Below are 17,261 nucleotides of genomic sequence, written 5' to 3' on the forward strand. Positions count from 1 at the left end.
GAATGAGCTCACTTATCTGTGGTATATAGAATAACTGGATGAGGAGGGATGCCTAGATCACCCTTGACCTCAGAGTATAGGGAGAATGACAGAAAAGAAGAAAAATCAAAGCGGGAAGGTAGATGGGAAAGCGAAGTAATGGGGAAAAGGGTCAGGGGCCTCAATTGTACTGGTGATGTGGGAGGGTGGAATATTTCCAAGGCACAGATTCAACAACATTGAAAATACGTGATCTAAACTACAATCACAGAGCTTTAAAATATGCCTGTTTGGGGGATAGGTGGTACAGGTGGTGGGGTGGGTGAAGGAGGGGCGGGAGAGAGCATGGGCACATTGGTGGAAGGAAGTGGAAACTATGATGGTGGGACTGGTATTGGAATAGTGGATACCTATGACTCAACTATCAATAACTTTGTATACCACTGTTTTTAATTTAATTCACTTTTAATAAAGAAAATAAATGGCCTGCCCTCCGACCTTCCAGAATTCAGTCCTTCCCATATACAGAATATATTAATCCCATCCCAATACTACCAAAAGGCTTAATGATTTGAGCATCAACTCAAGTCTAAAATTTCATTAGGAGACCATCTTTAAACAGTGATGAGTAGAGCCAGGTCCTACTGAATTGAGAGTTGTGGACATTCAGGGAAGATTGGTAAAATAGACGTGAGAGGAAGATATGAGATGGTGAGAGAGGATGCATACAGGAACTTGGGGAAATCTTTGGTAAAACATTTCCCCCGGCTCCTGGAGATATAAAACTGTAGACACTACTGAGGGGTCTCCTTTTACACATTGCCTCTTCACCTTTGATTGCAAGGTAAAACAGTGGCTCTATTACAGATTACCATGATGATCTCCATATTACTTACACTGTGAAGGGAAAATCCTCCTTAACTAACGAGAATGGTTAATAATAAAGACTACCATTTATGAAGTGCTGATGACACATCTACTACCCTCATCATTGAAATTCATTCACCTTTATGGGATAACTGATTCACATTATTTAGTTGAGGGGTATTTGGACGGAGAGGTATTGGGGTCCTTGGAAGAGGGAGACAGGTACACTAATGATGGGTTTGGTGTTGCAATGGTGCATATGAGATGCCATGATTAAGAGTATTGTAAACCATAGAATCTCAATATAAATATTTTTAAAAATCTCATTTATGGAAATGCCCAAATCAGCTATGGGTGAGATATGAGTATGAGTCACTGAGTAACAAAACTTCTCTTCATGCAAACCTGTGAATACAGATAAATTATCTGCTGACAAATAACAAGGAATTATTTGGAGGAATAAGAAGATAGATGGAGAAATCACAAAATGGAGAAATCACAAAGGAAAAGTGTTCATAGGTCACATGCAAATCCAAAGTTATTCTGTTATAACTCTTGATAATAATCTTCGCTGGCTCAATGCTGTCTTCTAAACTCACCAAGATGCCTTCCCTACTTTGGACCTCAACCAAGGCCTATTCATTACCACTGTAGTGGTTCAGTAGCAATTATTTTTGCATTTAGTTCTCAAGGCCTTATGCTCTGATGGCATATAAATCTTAGTTGCAAAGGAAGAACTGCTTCCATCAAATGATACTATAGTGATTCCACCAAATTGGAAGTTAAATATGCTACCTGTACACTTTGTGCTCCTTAGGTCTATAGTGCACGAGCAAGGAAGGGTACTACTACACTGGTTGCAGAGACTGATTGTATAAAGAAGAAAATGAACTGCTTATATCATAGTGGAGGTGAGAAGATTGAAAACAGTGGCTTTTCACTGCCAGTTCACAGAAATAAAAGACTGAAAACCATTGATGTACCTCAGTTTATTTATTTATTTTGAGAAACACAGCTAAAAAGTTGTTCATGACCCAGTTTCAGTCATACAATGTTCCAACACTCATCCCTTCAGCATCATACACTTCAGCAGCGTAAATTTCCCACCACCACTGTCCCCAGTTTCCTTCTTACACCACTCTGCCCCAGTCTGACTCTATGACAGGCACTTTTCTTCTCTCTTCTCTCTTCTCTCTCTCTCTCTCTCTCTCACTCACTCACCCTCACTCTCACTCACTCTCTCTTTGCTTTTGGACATTATGGTTTACAATACAGATACTGAAAGTTTATCATGTTTGTCCCTTTACCTATTTTCAGCACTCAGTTCTTGTCCAGAGGTTTCACTTACTTCTTGAGCCAATAGCACACATTTTTGGCAGGTTAATTTGTTGGTGAACTTAGTCCTCAAGTGATGGAATCTGATCAGAGGCATGGTCGCGATTTTGGAGTGTGGAAGCAAGTGGCTGCTGGTGGTCTGTTAGGGCGGGCACTGGACTTATCTACTATTCTGGGGTACCCTGGGTATCTCAGCGATAAGCAGGTGTCCAAATACTTTTGGTGGCTGGTTTATCTTTTTTGAGATTTATTTATGAGTCTCTGGAGCAGGGCCGTAGATGAGCATACTTGGCAGGGCTGGAGGTGGTTCATGGGTATGACTGCTGGGGCTTCTGGAAGTACAGGGAGGTGGGGGCAGGTATTCCATCCCAACTTTCAGAAAGTATTGTGATTTCAGTCACAAAGACCCGCATACCTAAATTTTTGACAGATATACCAGTAAAGCAGTGGCTTTCAACTGCCTGCCTGTAGACTGTGCTGGTCTATAGGTGAAAAAGTGTTGAAAACCTCACTTATCGGGCATATTATCATACCCTATAAAGTCAAATGAAAATTGCAATAATCATATTTTACTAGGACTAATAATGGGCGAGATCTTCCAGCAAGGGGGGGGAGTTGGATTATCCACCAGGTAAAGAGGCACAACCAGGTATGGAACTTACTAAAGGTACAGACTGCCTTGCACACAGGTGACCCGGGTTTGACCCCTGGCATCCCATACAGTACTCCAAGCACTGCCAAGAGTGATTCCTTAGTGCAGAGCCAGGAGTAATCCCTGAGCATCGTTGAATGTGACCCAAAAGCCAAAAATAAACAAATAAATTAATTAATTTAATTTAATTTAAAAATAGACTCCAACATAGAAACCTTGTCCCAGTCTGCACTTCACTGGCCTAATCTGAAAGTTCTGGATTCACATTTGCAACATTAACCCTTTCATGAATTTCCAGACTGCCCTATCAATTTTAGACTTGCCAGTTCCTTCAGTCAGTAAAGCCAGTTCCAGAAAATAAATGGCTCCCTATGTGTACATAAATAAATAAATATATATACACATACCAAGCTCCCGGGAGAGAACAAGGCAGAGTCTCCTACCCTGTGCCTGACTGTCCTCACCAGGGCCCGACAGCTGAAGACCTCCGGGACCCACCCAAAGTCATGCTGAGACCACTCTCCACATGCTTGGATGAGCCTTACGCATAAAGGAACTGGCAGAGGAACTCAGGTGTGCAGGACCTGGGGCTGAGATCTCCAAGCCTGCATGATTTGGGACTGGACCTGCCAGTAGCTAGACAGTTACACCCACCAACTTCCGTGTAACCCCAACAATGGCCAGGATCCAGAGATTATCACACCAAGCTCCCGGGAGAGAACAAGGCAGAGTCTCCTACCCCGTGCCTGACTGCCCTCACCAGGGCCCGACAGCTAAAGACCTCCGGGACCCAGCCAAAATCATGCTGAGACCACTCTCCACACGCTTGGACGAGCCTCACACATAAAGGAACTGGCAGAGGAACTTTTTATTTATGTTTATTTATTTTTTTTTCAGGCTACCTTGATTATCCCACCCACACAGCAGAGCCTGGCAAGCTATCTATGGTATATTCGATATGCCAAACCCAGTAAAAAATGGATCTCATTCCCCTGACCCTGAATACGGCAGAGTCAAGAAGAATGTGGAAGGAGAGGCTGATAAAATCTCAAGGCCGAACTAGGCTGCCAAAACGAAGAAAGACAAAAATGATTGTCTGTACTTTCAATGATGTATGCTGGCATCCGATGCATCCATTGAGGACGTGATGATACAAGCACGAAAGATCAAGTACAACATCATTGGTCTGACCGAAACGAGAAGACATCAATCACATCACGCCGTTTTCGACACTGGAGAACTGTTCCTTGGAACATGTGACAAAAGAGGCATTGGTGGTGTCGGTATCCTTGTCAACACGAACTTAGCCATGAGCATTGATTCATTGGAATGCCTAACAACCCGAATAGAATGATTACACTTGAATAGATGTGGCTCACTGCCGGCAGTTTCTATCTTTGTTGTCTATGCACCAACATCGAATTATGGTGAAGGAGAAATTGAGAAGTTCTACATGGAGCTGGAGAAGTTCTATAAAGAAGACCACACCTTCTACAAGATCATTGTCGGTGATTTTAATGCCAAGATAGGACCAAGAAGACCAGCCGATGAACTCCACATTGGGACCCTTGGCCTAGAATGGAACGAACAGGGTGACAGATTGTCTGAGTTCATCATGTCAACCAAGACCATCCATGGTAACTCACAGTTCCAAAAGGCTGAATCTAAACGTTGGACATCGGAGTCTCCTGGTGGACGGTTCCACAATGAAATAGACCACAACATATTCAATCGGCGGTTTTGCCTAACCGATGTTGCTGTTGTCCCAAAATTCCAAATGGGATCGGAACACCGTCTCCTTCGTGCAAAATTCTACCTCACAGAATGGGGAGAAAAGAATGCAAAGTTTAAGAAGAGAACTCCCAGAACGACCACCAACTGGGAGCTCTTTGGCTCTGTTGCGGCAACATGGGAAGATGACAACATTGATGAGGAATATGATCGAATGATTCAGCACCTCAATGATTGTGCAAAAAAAATGCCAAGAGAGAGATAACCACAAAAAAAAACCGCCTTTCTTAGAACACTCTTGAACTTATTCGCCAACGTGGCTTGGCACATGCCTCAGGCAACCGCAAGCGAACATCTGAGCTGGAAAAACAGTGCAGAGAAGCGATCAAGGATGACCTCAAAGACAGGAGAGCAGCAGTGCTGGTAGATGCGGCAGAAGCCAGGAAAAGCATTTGTAATGCCCACCTGTCCTTTACCAACTACAAGACCAAGATGACTGCCCTCCAACGTCCTGATGTATCTATCACATCTTTCAGAAGGGCAATGGAGAAGATTATTCATGACTTCTAATAGCCACGTCCACTTGCCCACATACCAAATTCTGCAGGATGGATATGTCGTTCCCAATGTTCTCCCTTCCGAAATCCAACACGCCATGTCGTCGGTAAAGAAACAAAGAGCACCTGGCCCAGATAAGGTCAGACCTGAACACCTGAAGAACTTACCATCAGTATTCATCAATACACTGTCTCGGCTCTTCACATGCTTCCTGTCTGAATGCAAGGTTCCATCCCAATGGAAAACCAGCAGGACTGTACTATACAAGAAGGGAGACATCCATGACATTGGCAACTATCGCCCAATCTGCCTATTGTCTGTCATCTAGAAACTGTTCACTCGAGTCATCCTGAATAGGATTGGTAGAACACTAGATGAAGGACAGCCATGTGAACAAGCCGGGTTCCGAAAAGGATTCAGCACCATCGACCATATGCACACGATAACCAAGCTCATTGAGATTTCTCAGGAGATGCTGCTCTGTCTAACGTTCATTGATTTAAAGAAGGCCTTTGATTCTGTTGAGACGGAAGCGGTCATAGAAGCCCTAGCCAATCAGGGCATACAAACTCAATACATCAGGATCCTCCATGAGCTCTATTACGGATTCACTACCAGGATCTCACTATTCTACAAAGAAGTAATCATCCAGGTCAAGAGAGGGGTTCGGCAGGGTACCATTTCACCAAAACTCTTCAGTGCCACCCTCGAGAACATCATGCGACGACTGGAATGGGAAGGAATGGAAGTGAAGATAGATGGTCAGCAACTAGACCACCTCCGCTTTGCTGATGACATCGTCCTAATAACACCAAACATCAGCCAAGCGGCACAAATGCTAACCGACTTCGACTGTGAGTGTGGAAAGGTTGGATTACAACTGAATCTCACAAAGACATTGTTCATGAGAAACAGTCTTGTTCCTGATGTTCCATTCACTCTCAACGGAACCACCATCTCCGAATGCAACAGTTATATATACCTAGGTGGAGAAATCAACATGATGAATGACCTGGCACCTGAGTTACGCAGAAGGAAGAGAGAGGCTTGGAATGCCTTCAAGAGCATTGAAGAAATAACTAAGAGGACAAAGAACCTCCAACTCCGAGCACATATCTTTGATTCCACTGTTCTTCTGCATTAACGTATGCCTCAGAGACCTGGGCCCTACGAAAACAGGTTGAGAATGCTATTCGGGTCTTCCAAAGAGGAATCGAAAGAGCTATGCTTGGAGTATCACGCTTCACTCAAATGAGAGATAGAATCCGAAGTTCCGATCTCCATCAACACTCAAGAATCAGGGATGCTGTCTCACTTGCCAAGGCATCAAAAATCAGATGGGCTCTACACATAATGAGGTTCAGAGACGACTGCTGGACTAGAGCCATTACTGACTGGATTCCACAGGACGGCAAAAGATCGCGTGGACGCCCACCTACAAGATGGTCAGACTTCTTCATCAAGACCCTGAATGATCGGTTTGAGGCTCTGCATATTCCTAGAACAAGCAGATGCCAGTACACAACAGGGATGAATGGAGACGTTACTGGCACCCGCTCAAGTAAATTGATGAGTAACGGGGTATCAAGTGATCAAGTGATATACACACACACACACATAGGTGAGTATATGTGTATGTATGTGTGTGTATATGTGTGATATATATATGGATATACAACTATTTATGAATGCATATATACTAATTGATTCCAATTCTCTGGAGAAACATAATAAATATTTACAGAAGTTGGTACCAGTAGTGGCTCTAGAGGAACAGACTTTTAAGGATGAATTTTCTAAACTGATTATGAGGTTTCTGGAATTGCTCCCCCATTACGATGAGATTTAAATGGACAAATGACTGCTTCCAGTAGTTAAAGGGCACTGGTAGTCTATGGAAAAGTTGTGACAATAGGAACCCAAGAGACTGTACAAGATTAAGATTAAGGTACTTGCCTTTTATGTGACTGACCCCAGTTTAATCTCCAGTACCATTGGGAGCAACCTCCTAACACAGAGTAGGAAGTAGCCCCCAAGTACTCCAGACGTGGCCCAAAATACTACCTCCACTCCTCAAAAAAGATCCATCAAAAGAAGTAACAGTTACCAAATATTACCACTGGATACACCTGATTAAATGTTTATTGGAGATAAGGTTCTAGATGACCATATATTTGATACCGGAGAAATTTCTCTCAACTTACAAGTACAGTATGATATCTGGCTGCTCTTAATTTTATTGGATAAATAAGGAAAGAAAAAATAAGCTCTGGGGTTTTCATTTTGCAATCAAGCAATTTGTAAAAAACATGAATATTTCTATGTCGGTCCTGAAAGAAACTTTAGTTCCTGGACCTGAGACGTTAAGACTGCTGAAAATCAAACCCAAGTCTCGTCCTGAAAATGATTAAATCACAAAAAAATTGAATTCCCAGCCTCACAGATGTGTTGTTAAATTGAGGGCACCAATTCAGTGCCCTGGCTCCTGACTCAGAATCCTGATTCCTCAGCCAATTCCCAGACTTACATGAGTTTACAGATCCAGAGTCATTTGATGGATCCTTGAGGAATAACCCAACTGCACTGTCAGAACTCTACAGTTTATCATTCTCCCAGTCTTTGAAAAGGGGCATATGACCATTTACATGGGTGACCATGTGTTGGTGAAAGGGAAGGGGGAATAATTAGACCTTTTAGAGATTAAGAGACACTGGCTCTAAATTTGAGACCCTCTTCTCTAATTCTAGGTGAACCAAAATGTCAATGTTGCCAACCAGATAGAGTAGGAACTATTTTTCAGTTTGGGGATCATACCTGGCAGTGCTCAGGGCTCCTGACTCTGTGCTCAGGGATCACTCCTGGAAGTACTTGAGAAATGATATGGGGTTTTAGGGATTGAACCTGATTAGCCAAGTGCAACACCAGTGAAACCCTCTGTAATATCTCTCTGACCCCAAGACTTTAAAAAAATGAAGAGATCTTGGGTGGTGGGTGGGTGAGAAAGAAGGGCAGTGGTGTCCTTGGGGAGAGAAATGGATACACTGGGGATGGAGATGGCGTTAGAATTAAGTCCAAGAGAAGCCACTGTTAACAGTATTGTAAACACCCCAAAAGAGGAGAGATCACTCATATGTGGGATATAAAGAAGTATAGCATGGGGATAACAAAAGGCCAAGAACAACAGAATCTAAGAAGTGGTCTACAGAATTGAGCTTACCATGACAGTGAGATGTAAAGAGGAATAGATGTTTAGACCCAGGGGTATGAGGGGGGATCTTGAGACAATGGCAGAGGGAAACAGTCACTGGTGGAGGATGTAGTGTTTGAAAGTTGTATGCATGAAATCCTATTATTGACAGCACTGTAAAATTCTAAATCATGTTGACTAAGGTTAAAAAAAGTGCAGATCAATGGGATTTTAATTTTGATCCTTCTCACCTTAGGCCCACTGGATCATTGAATCCATCCTGTGATATTTTTCTGGTTTGGGAATGTACATGCTAAGAAGAGACATGCTAAGGAACTGGTAGAGTCCTCATATTTGTTTTCTGACCTATGGACTGGGGGCTATTATGATCAGACAAGCTGAGTGGAAGCCACAAGAACTGTATCTAGAAAAAGTCAACCCAAAGTAGTCCTAGATAGTGGATGCAGGTGAGCTCTAGCACACTGCCATTCGGCTTGTCTAGGCGGTCCGTGCAGAGGTCAGAGGGATCTTTGAGAATGGCAATCTATCAGAACCTTAACCAGGGGTGACTCAGTAGCATCTGTGCATTTGGCGTGGTTTTACCACTTGAGTAAATTAACATTCCCTGGTGTGAGGCATGTACTATTGACTTGGTACATGGTGGGTATGTCTGCTGTGTGTGAGGGTATATGTGCACGTGTGCAATATCTGTTATTAAAGACCACTCCCAGCTAGAAAGAAGGTATATATACTTTCTCTGTCCTATTTTAGAGATATATTCACTTTCCAAAGCTTGTCTAAAATTAGCTTATAAGGATCCTGGTCAATTTTCTTTTCCATAAGATTGGTCATTGGTCATTGGTCCATGACATAGATGATATTATGCTGATTGGACCTACTGAACAACAAATACCAGTTTTGCTAGAATTACTGGTATAACAAATGTATCAAGAGAATTTGGAAAGTATCTGATAAAATGTAGGAATCACAGTGAAATTTCTAGTGATCCAGTGGTAAGAGGTATTCTGAGCTATCTCTTCTATGAAGAAGAATGCTTCTGCCTTTGACTCTTCCTACAAGCAGGGATAACAACTACCAGGCTTCTTTTTCTTTCATTTGAGTGTGCTAATCCGGCCTGTCCAGCAAGTGATCCAAAAAAGCTGCCAATACTGAGCAAAGCCTAGAAAAGAAAAGATTCTATAACACATCCCAACTACCATACAGGCTTCTCTGCTGCTTGGATTAGATGATTCAGATCTAATAGTTCTTAAAATGTCAGGGCTATGGAGCCTTTATCAATACCTTACAGGTAAACATAGGACACATCCTACCATTTTCTGTGTAATTGTGCTTTTGAGCAACAAACTTTTGGCATACTACAGGACCACAGTTTACTTGTTCACTGAATTTAAGCATATTAGTGGAGGAACAAAAACTTAGTAAAGACTTTATAAGTAATGCTGCATGAAAGGAGAAGAGCCCAGTGCTAAATCATCACCCCATGGTAGACCACAGGAAATGTGGCTTACAGAAAACTCACTTCAATAAGTGAGTCCCAAAGAGCCCAAGTTCTTAAGATTGAGACCCAGGCTAGTGGGAGGCCATCAGTAACCCCAGGAACACAGAGCTTGAGACTTTCTAGAGTCCTATTACTGAAGAATATCACTGAATCTGGGCGATCAATTTCATCTAAGACTAAATACTGGTAAAAAGTCAGCAATCAATGATAGTAAATACCAAGTTGAAAAGAACTTTGAAGACAGAGTTCAAAGGGTAGGAAAGTGTTAAGATTTGCAATCAGTTGGGACAGTGGTAGATTTGCTCAGTGGTACAGTGGTACAACTTTGAAGTGGTACAACTTTGAAGACAGAGTTCAAAGGGTAGGAAAGTGTTAAGATTTGCAATCAGTTGGGACAGTGGTAAGATTTGCTCAGTGGTACAGTGAGCACTTGCTTTGTATATGAGGTCCTGTATTCAATTCTCAGAACTACACCCTTCAAACAAATTTGAGGTAAGATCAGATCATATCATAAACCATGGTTGCCAGCCCTCCTTCCTGAGTCCTAGAACCTTAGTTAAATGGTTTACCCTCTGGAACTGAGCTTGTTTCTCCCTATGTCCTGCTTGTTATCTCTGGGCCTGTGGTGGTTGGTAGAAACTGCCCTGCTAGTCTCTGAACCATCCTTGGAATATTTTATCTCTTTTCTTGAAGAAGAACATGGTCACAGCCATGGACCTTTACCCTCTTTTGTCAAAAATATATAAAAGGGGAAAAAGTTTCTGCCATTCTCTAGAATCCTTCTTCAGAAGATCCCTCGCATAATCTGGTAGCTTCTCTGCCTTCTTTTCCTTATCCTTCAATCTTTTCTGAATTTTGGGAAAACAACAACAAAGAGTTGTACCATCCATCATTTTCTCCTCTCTGTTCTCTCCAGCAAAAGCTACCATGGTTTCTAATAAGATGCATAATTGGCTCCATAACTAATATACCTAATCTCACCAGCAATGGTTGTTTGATCATACCCTGGGTATTCTTTGCAGAATAAAACTCATTTTTGCTCTGCAGCTGAAAATTTTCCAAATCTTCAAGATTTAGTTCCATTTTACTAACAGTTCCTTCTTCAACCTGTTTTTCCTCTCACATACCACTATAATCAGAAAGGATTATCTAGACCATGCTTCTAACACTTAGCCTAGAAATTTCCTCAGCTAAATATCTAAATTCACAGCTTGTAAATTCTACTTTCCAACAGAATATAGTTCAGTCAAGTTTTTTGACCCTTAACAAGTGGCTTAGCTTTTCCTCCAATTTCCAGTAACACATTCCTTACTTCCATCTGAGACCTCACCAAAAGCACCTTTAAACCCACGATGCATGCTGAAGAATCTTCAAGACAAGTTTGGTTTTTTGTAACAGGCATCTAAAATCTTTGTAACCTCTTCCTATTGCCAAATTTTAAAACCATCTATGATTTTTTTATATTATTAGCTTTATTTATTTTTTTTTAATTTTTATTAGTGAGACACCATGAGGTACAGTTGTAGACTTACAAATTTTTGTGCTTGGATTTCAATTATACAATGATCAAATACCCATTCCTCCACCAGTGCCCATTTCCCACCACCACGGATCCCAGTATCCCTCCCACCCCCCATCCCCCCATTCCACCCTGACTCTATGGCAGGGCATTCCCTTTTGTTCTCTCTCTCCTATTGGGTGTTGTGGTTTGCAAAAGAGGCAATGGGTGGCAATCATGTTTAGTCTATAGTCTACTTCCAGCATGCTTCTCCCATTCTGGGAGGATCCTCCCAACACCCTTTATTTGGTGCTCCCTTCTCTATCTGATCTCCCTTTTCCTCTAGCATATGTGGCTGGCCTCCAAGCCATGGAGTAAAATTCCTGATACTAATCTCGGCCATTCTTGAGTGTTAGTCTCCTATTTTGTTACTTTATGTTCCCCAGATGAATGCAATCTTTCTATGTCTATCCCTTTCTTTCTGAGTCATTTCACTTAACATGATACTTTCCATGTAGACCATCTATGATTTTAAAAGAGACTTCCCAGTACAAAATACCTGTATTCCTGCTATAACAAAGTAATATGAGGCCAGAGCAAAAGTACAGTGGGTAGGGCATTTTGCCTTGCAGATGGCTGACCCGGGTTCAATCCCTGGCATCCCATATGGTCCCCTGAGCACTGGCAGGAATAATTCTGAGCACAGAGCCAGGAGTAACTCCTGAGCATCACTGGGTATGACCCAAAAAGACAAAAAAAAATTTTTTAAAGTAACATGAACTAGGAATTCAAAACAGGAGAACACTCTCATACTTCTAGATGCCAGAAGTTGTGGTGCCAGGGATTAAACCTAGAATCCCACATTCAAAGCAGACACTCCATCAATATAACAAAAAGATCATACACCATAACCAAATAGGATATACTACGGGCACACAAGGATGATGTAATATACACAAATACTATATCAAAACAAGGAAAAACAAAAATCATATGATCCTATTAATATATGTAGAGAAAGCATTTGACAAGATCCAACAACACCCATACATGAAAAAAAAAACTCAATAAAATGATGGTTGGAGGAACTTTCCTCAACATAGTTAAAGCCATCTACTATAAACCCACAGCTAATACCATAGTCAGTGGTGAAAAACTCAAAGCCTTCCCTACCTCTAAGATCATTCATAAGACAAGTTTGTGCACTCTCACCACTCTTATACAATACAGTATTGGATGTCCTTGCCATAGCAATTAGGTGAGAGAGAGACATTAAAGGCATCCAGATGGGAAAAGAAGAATTGAAACTACCACTACTTGCAATGACATGATATTATATCTAGAAAACCCTAGAGATTCTATCAAAAAACTTCTAGATACAATAAACTAATATAGCAAGATGTCAGGCTACAAAATTAATGCACAGAAATCCGTGGCGGTTCTATATGCAAATAAAGAAATAGGAAGAGAGAGAAATTAAAACAGCAATCCAGTTCATTATTGTGCTTCAGGAAACCAAATTCCTGGGAATCAGCTTAACAGAAGAGGTAAAAGACTACTGTCAAAATGACAATCCAACCCAAAGCAGATTCAGTGTGGGCCCTATAAAATAGTCATATATTTTTTAAAGACACAGATCAAATGCTGCTGAAATTTTTATGTAGTAATAAACTCCCAGCATAGCAGAAGCAACCTTGGGGAAAGATGTTGGAAATTTCTCTTTCCCCAGCTTTAAATTATTCTATAATGCTGTAGTAATCAAAACAGTGTGGTACAGGCACAAGTGCAGACTCTCAGACTAATGTAATAGAATTGAGATCCCAGAAACAGATTCTCAGGTGTATGGACAGCTAATCTTCAAAAAAGGATCAAAGAACATGAAGCAGAACATGTTTGTTGAAGAGGAAACCCTCCTCAACAAACAGTGTTGGGAAAATGGTCGGTCACATGTGAAAAAATGAACTCAAACCTTTATCTCACATGATGCACAAAGTCAATTCAAATTGGGATAAAGACCTTAATATCAAACCTAAATTCATAAATGTTATTAAGGAAAACAAAGATTAACCATTCATGACACTCAATCATCTTTAATGATTCAATGCTATAGGCCAATGAAATGCAAGCAAAGATAAACAGGACTAGATCAAACTAAGGGGCTTTTGTACCACAAAAGAAATGATTATCTGGATAAAAAGACATCCCACAGACTGGGAGAAAATATCTGTCCAGCACTCATTTGACAAAGAGCTAGTTCCCAACTATATATAAAATACTGATAGAACATTAAAAGAAAAACAATAACGAAAATTGGGGGGAAAGAGATGACAGAAACTTCCTCAAGGAAGGCATACAAAGGGTCAACAGGTATATGAAAAAATGTTTTACATCATTTTTCATTGGAAATTGTAAATCAAAACAACAATGAGATATCTCATGCCAGTGAGACTGGAACACATAACAAAGAACTAAAAGAGATGTGGGGTAAAAGGAACCCTCTTCCCTGCTGGTAGAATGTCAACTGCTCCAATCTTTTTGGAAAACAATATGGACACTTCTCAAAAGACTAGGAACTGAACTTCCATATAATCCAGCAATTTCACTTCATGGCATCTACCCCAAGGTGTTGGGTAACATTGCTTTGTCCTTCTACAAGAAGCTTAGGTTTATCTGGTTACACCCATCAATCTGGTTACACCCATCACAGTGCTCCTGAAGCACTTCCACTTCCATTGTGTTTATCTGTAAACAGTCTTCCCTATGCTCTCCTTCCCACCCAGTTAATCAGCTTTCCCCTTAATCAGACTTTGTTAATTTGTAAGATCAGTTTCCCAGAAATCTATGATTTTATATGTATGAGTGAAATATTGCCTTTCTCCTCTCCTTATGCCTTATGAACATTTTACCTTAAAGTAATATCCTTTTTGTATAGATACAGGAAGACCGTTAACATTATGCTTTGTAACTTAGGATTTGATTGGCCTTGAATATTATTCACTCCCGGGCATCTGCTTTCTCGACTTAAGCCTCAGTTGCCCTTAGTTCCTAACACCCCAAAAGCAGGGTCCCGACGAGGGACTGAATGGACCCAGGGCAAGCAGTGAGCTACCCTGGCAGCGAAATGGGCCAGGCCAAAGTGCCACGATTCTTAACTATAAGTTAAGAGTTTGATCACAGACAAATGCTGTCATGATCCAAAGGTAATGACAAGACTAGGATCCTGCTAGGGGTGGGAAAGACTATCTGGCCTGAGCACCGTAGTCTGAGATCGAGATGGCCCTAGGAGAGCAATTCTATAAGTTTAAGATACTTCTTACTGTATCCATACAAAATGATTTATATTATAGTCTTATATGCTTGTCGGACAAGAAGAGGAGAGGCACGCCCATGGGATTATGCTCTAGGGTGGGGCCTCCTGCTGAGGAAGGATCTGTCCTAGGAGCGGCCTTCCCTGAGGCTAAGATTTCTACCCCTATTGATTGTGACCACACCTATGTGTAATTGTTTCCCCAATTCCTTTTGGAGAGAGATATAAGGAGACGGTGGATTGGGGGGGGGGGGGGCAGAGACAGGAGAGACAGAGAGAGACAGGAGCAGAGACAGATGAGGAGAGAATCAGAATAAACTACGACTAATACCTACCAGCCTGGCCCTCGTTCCTTCCTCCACCTGACCATTGCCATCGACCTCTCCAGGGTGGGAGAAGGGTGAGACTACCGAACGCGGGCGGCGGGAGAGATAGAGCCACCGCCGCTGTGTGTGGCGTGCCCCCTTTTGTGTGAGTTTACACACCAAGGGTCCAAAAACTATTCAGTAGAGATGTGTGTGCTCCTATAGTTCACGACCACATTATTCATAATAGCCAAAGTCTGAAAACAACACAAGTGTCCAAGAACAGATGACTGGGTAAAGAAACTATGATATATGTAGATACACACAAACACACACACACACAACAGAATATGACTCGCTTATAAGAAAAGAAGTCATAAAATTTGTTGCTATATGGATGGGTCTAGGTAGTATATCAATCATGCTGAGTGAAGCTAGTTAAGGGGAGAGACAGATACAAAATGATCTTCCTCATATGTAGGACACAAAGAAATATAGTAAAGAAACAATAAATACCCAAAGGCAACAGAAACCAAGAACTGGTCTTCTGAAGGAAGCTTACCATGGCAGGAAGTATGGGGGGAGGAGAATGGGCAGGGGTGTAGACGATAATGGGAAAATAGTGGAAGGAAGCAGAAAATCTGGTAGAAGTGTGGTGCTAGAATATTTCGTACTGAAAACCCTACTATTAACAGTACTGTAAATTACAGAGCCTAAAATAAAACTTGCAGAGGAAAAACGCTTTTAAAGCATGGTGCCTAAGTAAAGTAGGGGAGTAAAAAAGCTTTTTAAGCATGGTGCCTCAGTAAAATAAATTTTATTATAAAAGCAAATTTTAAAAAGCAGGCACCCCAGTCATCTGAGCCACCCCCTGGTCCTCACATTTCCCTTTTAAAAATTTAATAAGGATACCACTCATATTTGATTAAGGTTTACTTTAATGATCTCATTATAACTTGTTGACTTTTTAGCTACCCTATTTCTAAATGAGGTCACATTCTGAGGTACGAGTAGTTAGAACCTGAACACATTTTATTTGGGTCACACATTTTTATTCATAATAGTCTCCTCATCAATTCACAGGATGCCTGTACTTACCAATGGAGAACAGGTGGCTGTAGTTCTCCAGCATCACGTCTCGGTACAGGCACCTCTGAGTAGAGTCCAGCTGCTGCCACTCATCCCTGCTGAAACGCACGGCCACATCCTCAAACGACACTGACACCTGTAACAATACAATCTTGTTTAAGGTGACATGTTCAGCACTGGGGGATGAAGGAAAAGAGAGTGGCCAATTGTTTTTAGTTTTTTTCACCATATTATACAGTGAAGGATACCACATGTTATTCTTATTAATACCTACTACTGGTATGTTGCAAAAAATCCAGGTACTTACTTGTAAGTTTCTGCTATTCATTGTGTATAGCATCTGGTCAGTCATCTGAAAAAATAATATTTTTACAGGCTTTTACCTTGATCCTATTTGACTGGTAACTTCTATAGGAAATGAATGAGGTTTTGGCACATCAGATACCAGGAAGACAGCTAATAAGACAGGTGAGAAAACAGTTGTCAGAAAGTATCCCATTTGCACCCAATGTTCCTCCAGATAGGAAACTTCCTCAGCAGTGTGGTGGTCAGCCCGCAGTCCACCCCTTTGTAATGATTAATAATAAATTTCTCAGTGGGTAGGAGATGTTCCCACTCTTTCATGATAGTTACAGAGATAAGCCTATACATTCAGGGGGGAAGGAAGGAAACTTGTAATATTTCTGGGCAGAAACTAGACAGATGTTTAGAACTTTGGCTGCTTGTCTGACAGAGGAGGGAATATAAATCTGATTAAGAACTGGTGTAACATTGGGCTGGAGAGGTAGCTGAATAGGGTAAGCACAGGTTTAGCATTCAAGAAGCCCGGGTTCAATCTCTGGCACTTCAGGGTCCCCTGAGCACCACCAGAGCAACTACCATGTATAGGGCCAGGAGTAGCTCCATGAGTGCCACCAAATGTGAACCCAAAACGAAACAAATACAAAACAGAAAGAATGGAATGTCTTCATAGATCTGTCAATATTCTATCATGTCACCCCTATATTTATTCAGAAACAACAACTAAAGGTTGCAGAGATAACACAGTAGATCCCAGGTGAGAATCCTTCAGACAAACTCCCAGGGGAAACCAGATTGGCACTGGCTAGCATCCCTGTTCTTATTGCCCTATAATGGATCTATAATACTGATGGAAGGGGCAGGGCAACAGTACAGAGGGTAGTGCCCTTGTGTTGCATGCAGATGACCCCAGTTTGACCCCCAGCACCACATA

The 17,261-nt window shown here is 41.5% G+C and overlaps 1 protein-coding gene across 5 annotated transcripts in view; it reads right to left on the reverse strand.

The window, feature by feature from the left end:
• LOC130036687 (zinc finger protein 81-like) overlaps positions 1 to 17,261 on the reverse strand; it is an 86,184-nt gene that overhangs the window by 29,266 nt on the left and 39,657 nt on the right. For 4 of the 5 annotated variants that reach the window (XM_056128581.1, XM_056128579.1, XM_056128580.1 and 1 more), the window contains one exon: positions 16,037 to 16,163. In XM_056128581.1, the coding sequence (XP_055984556.1) occupies positions 16,037 to 16,070 (34 nt within the window). In that variant the 5' untranslated portion in view covers positions 16,071 to 16,163. Of the gene's footprint in view, positions 1 to 16,036; positions 16,164 to 16,334; positions 16,380 to 17,261 lie in introns of all 5 variants that reach the window. The other variant, XM_056128577.1, reaches the window with a different exon arrangement.

Source organism: Sorex fumeus, unplaced genomic scaffold, assembly GCF_029834395.1.
Source record: "Sorex fumeus unplaced genomic scaffold, SorFum_2.1 ptg000065l, whole genome shotgun sequence".
NCBI classification, from domain to species: Eukaryota; Metazoa; Chordata; class Mammalia; order Eulipotyphla; family Soricidae; genus Sorex; species Sorex fumeus.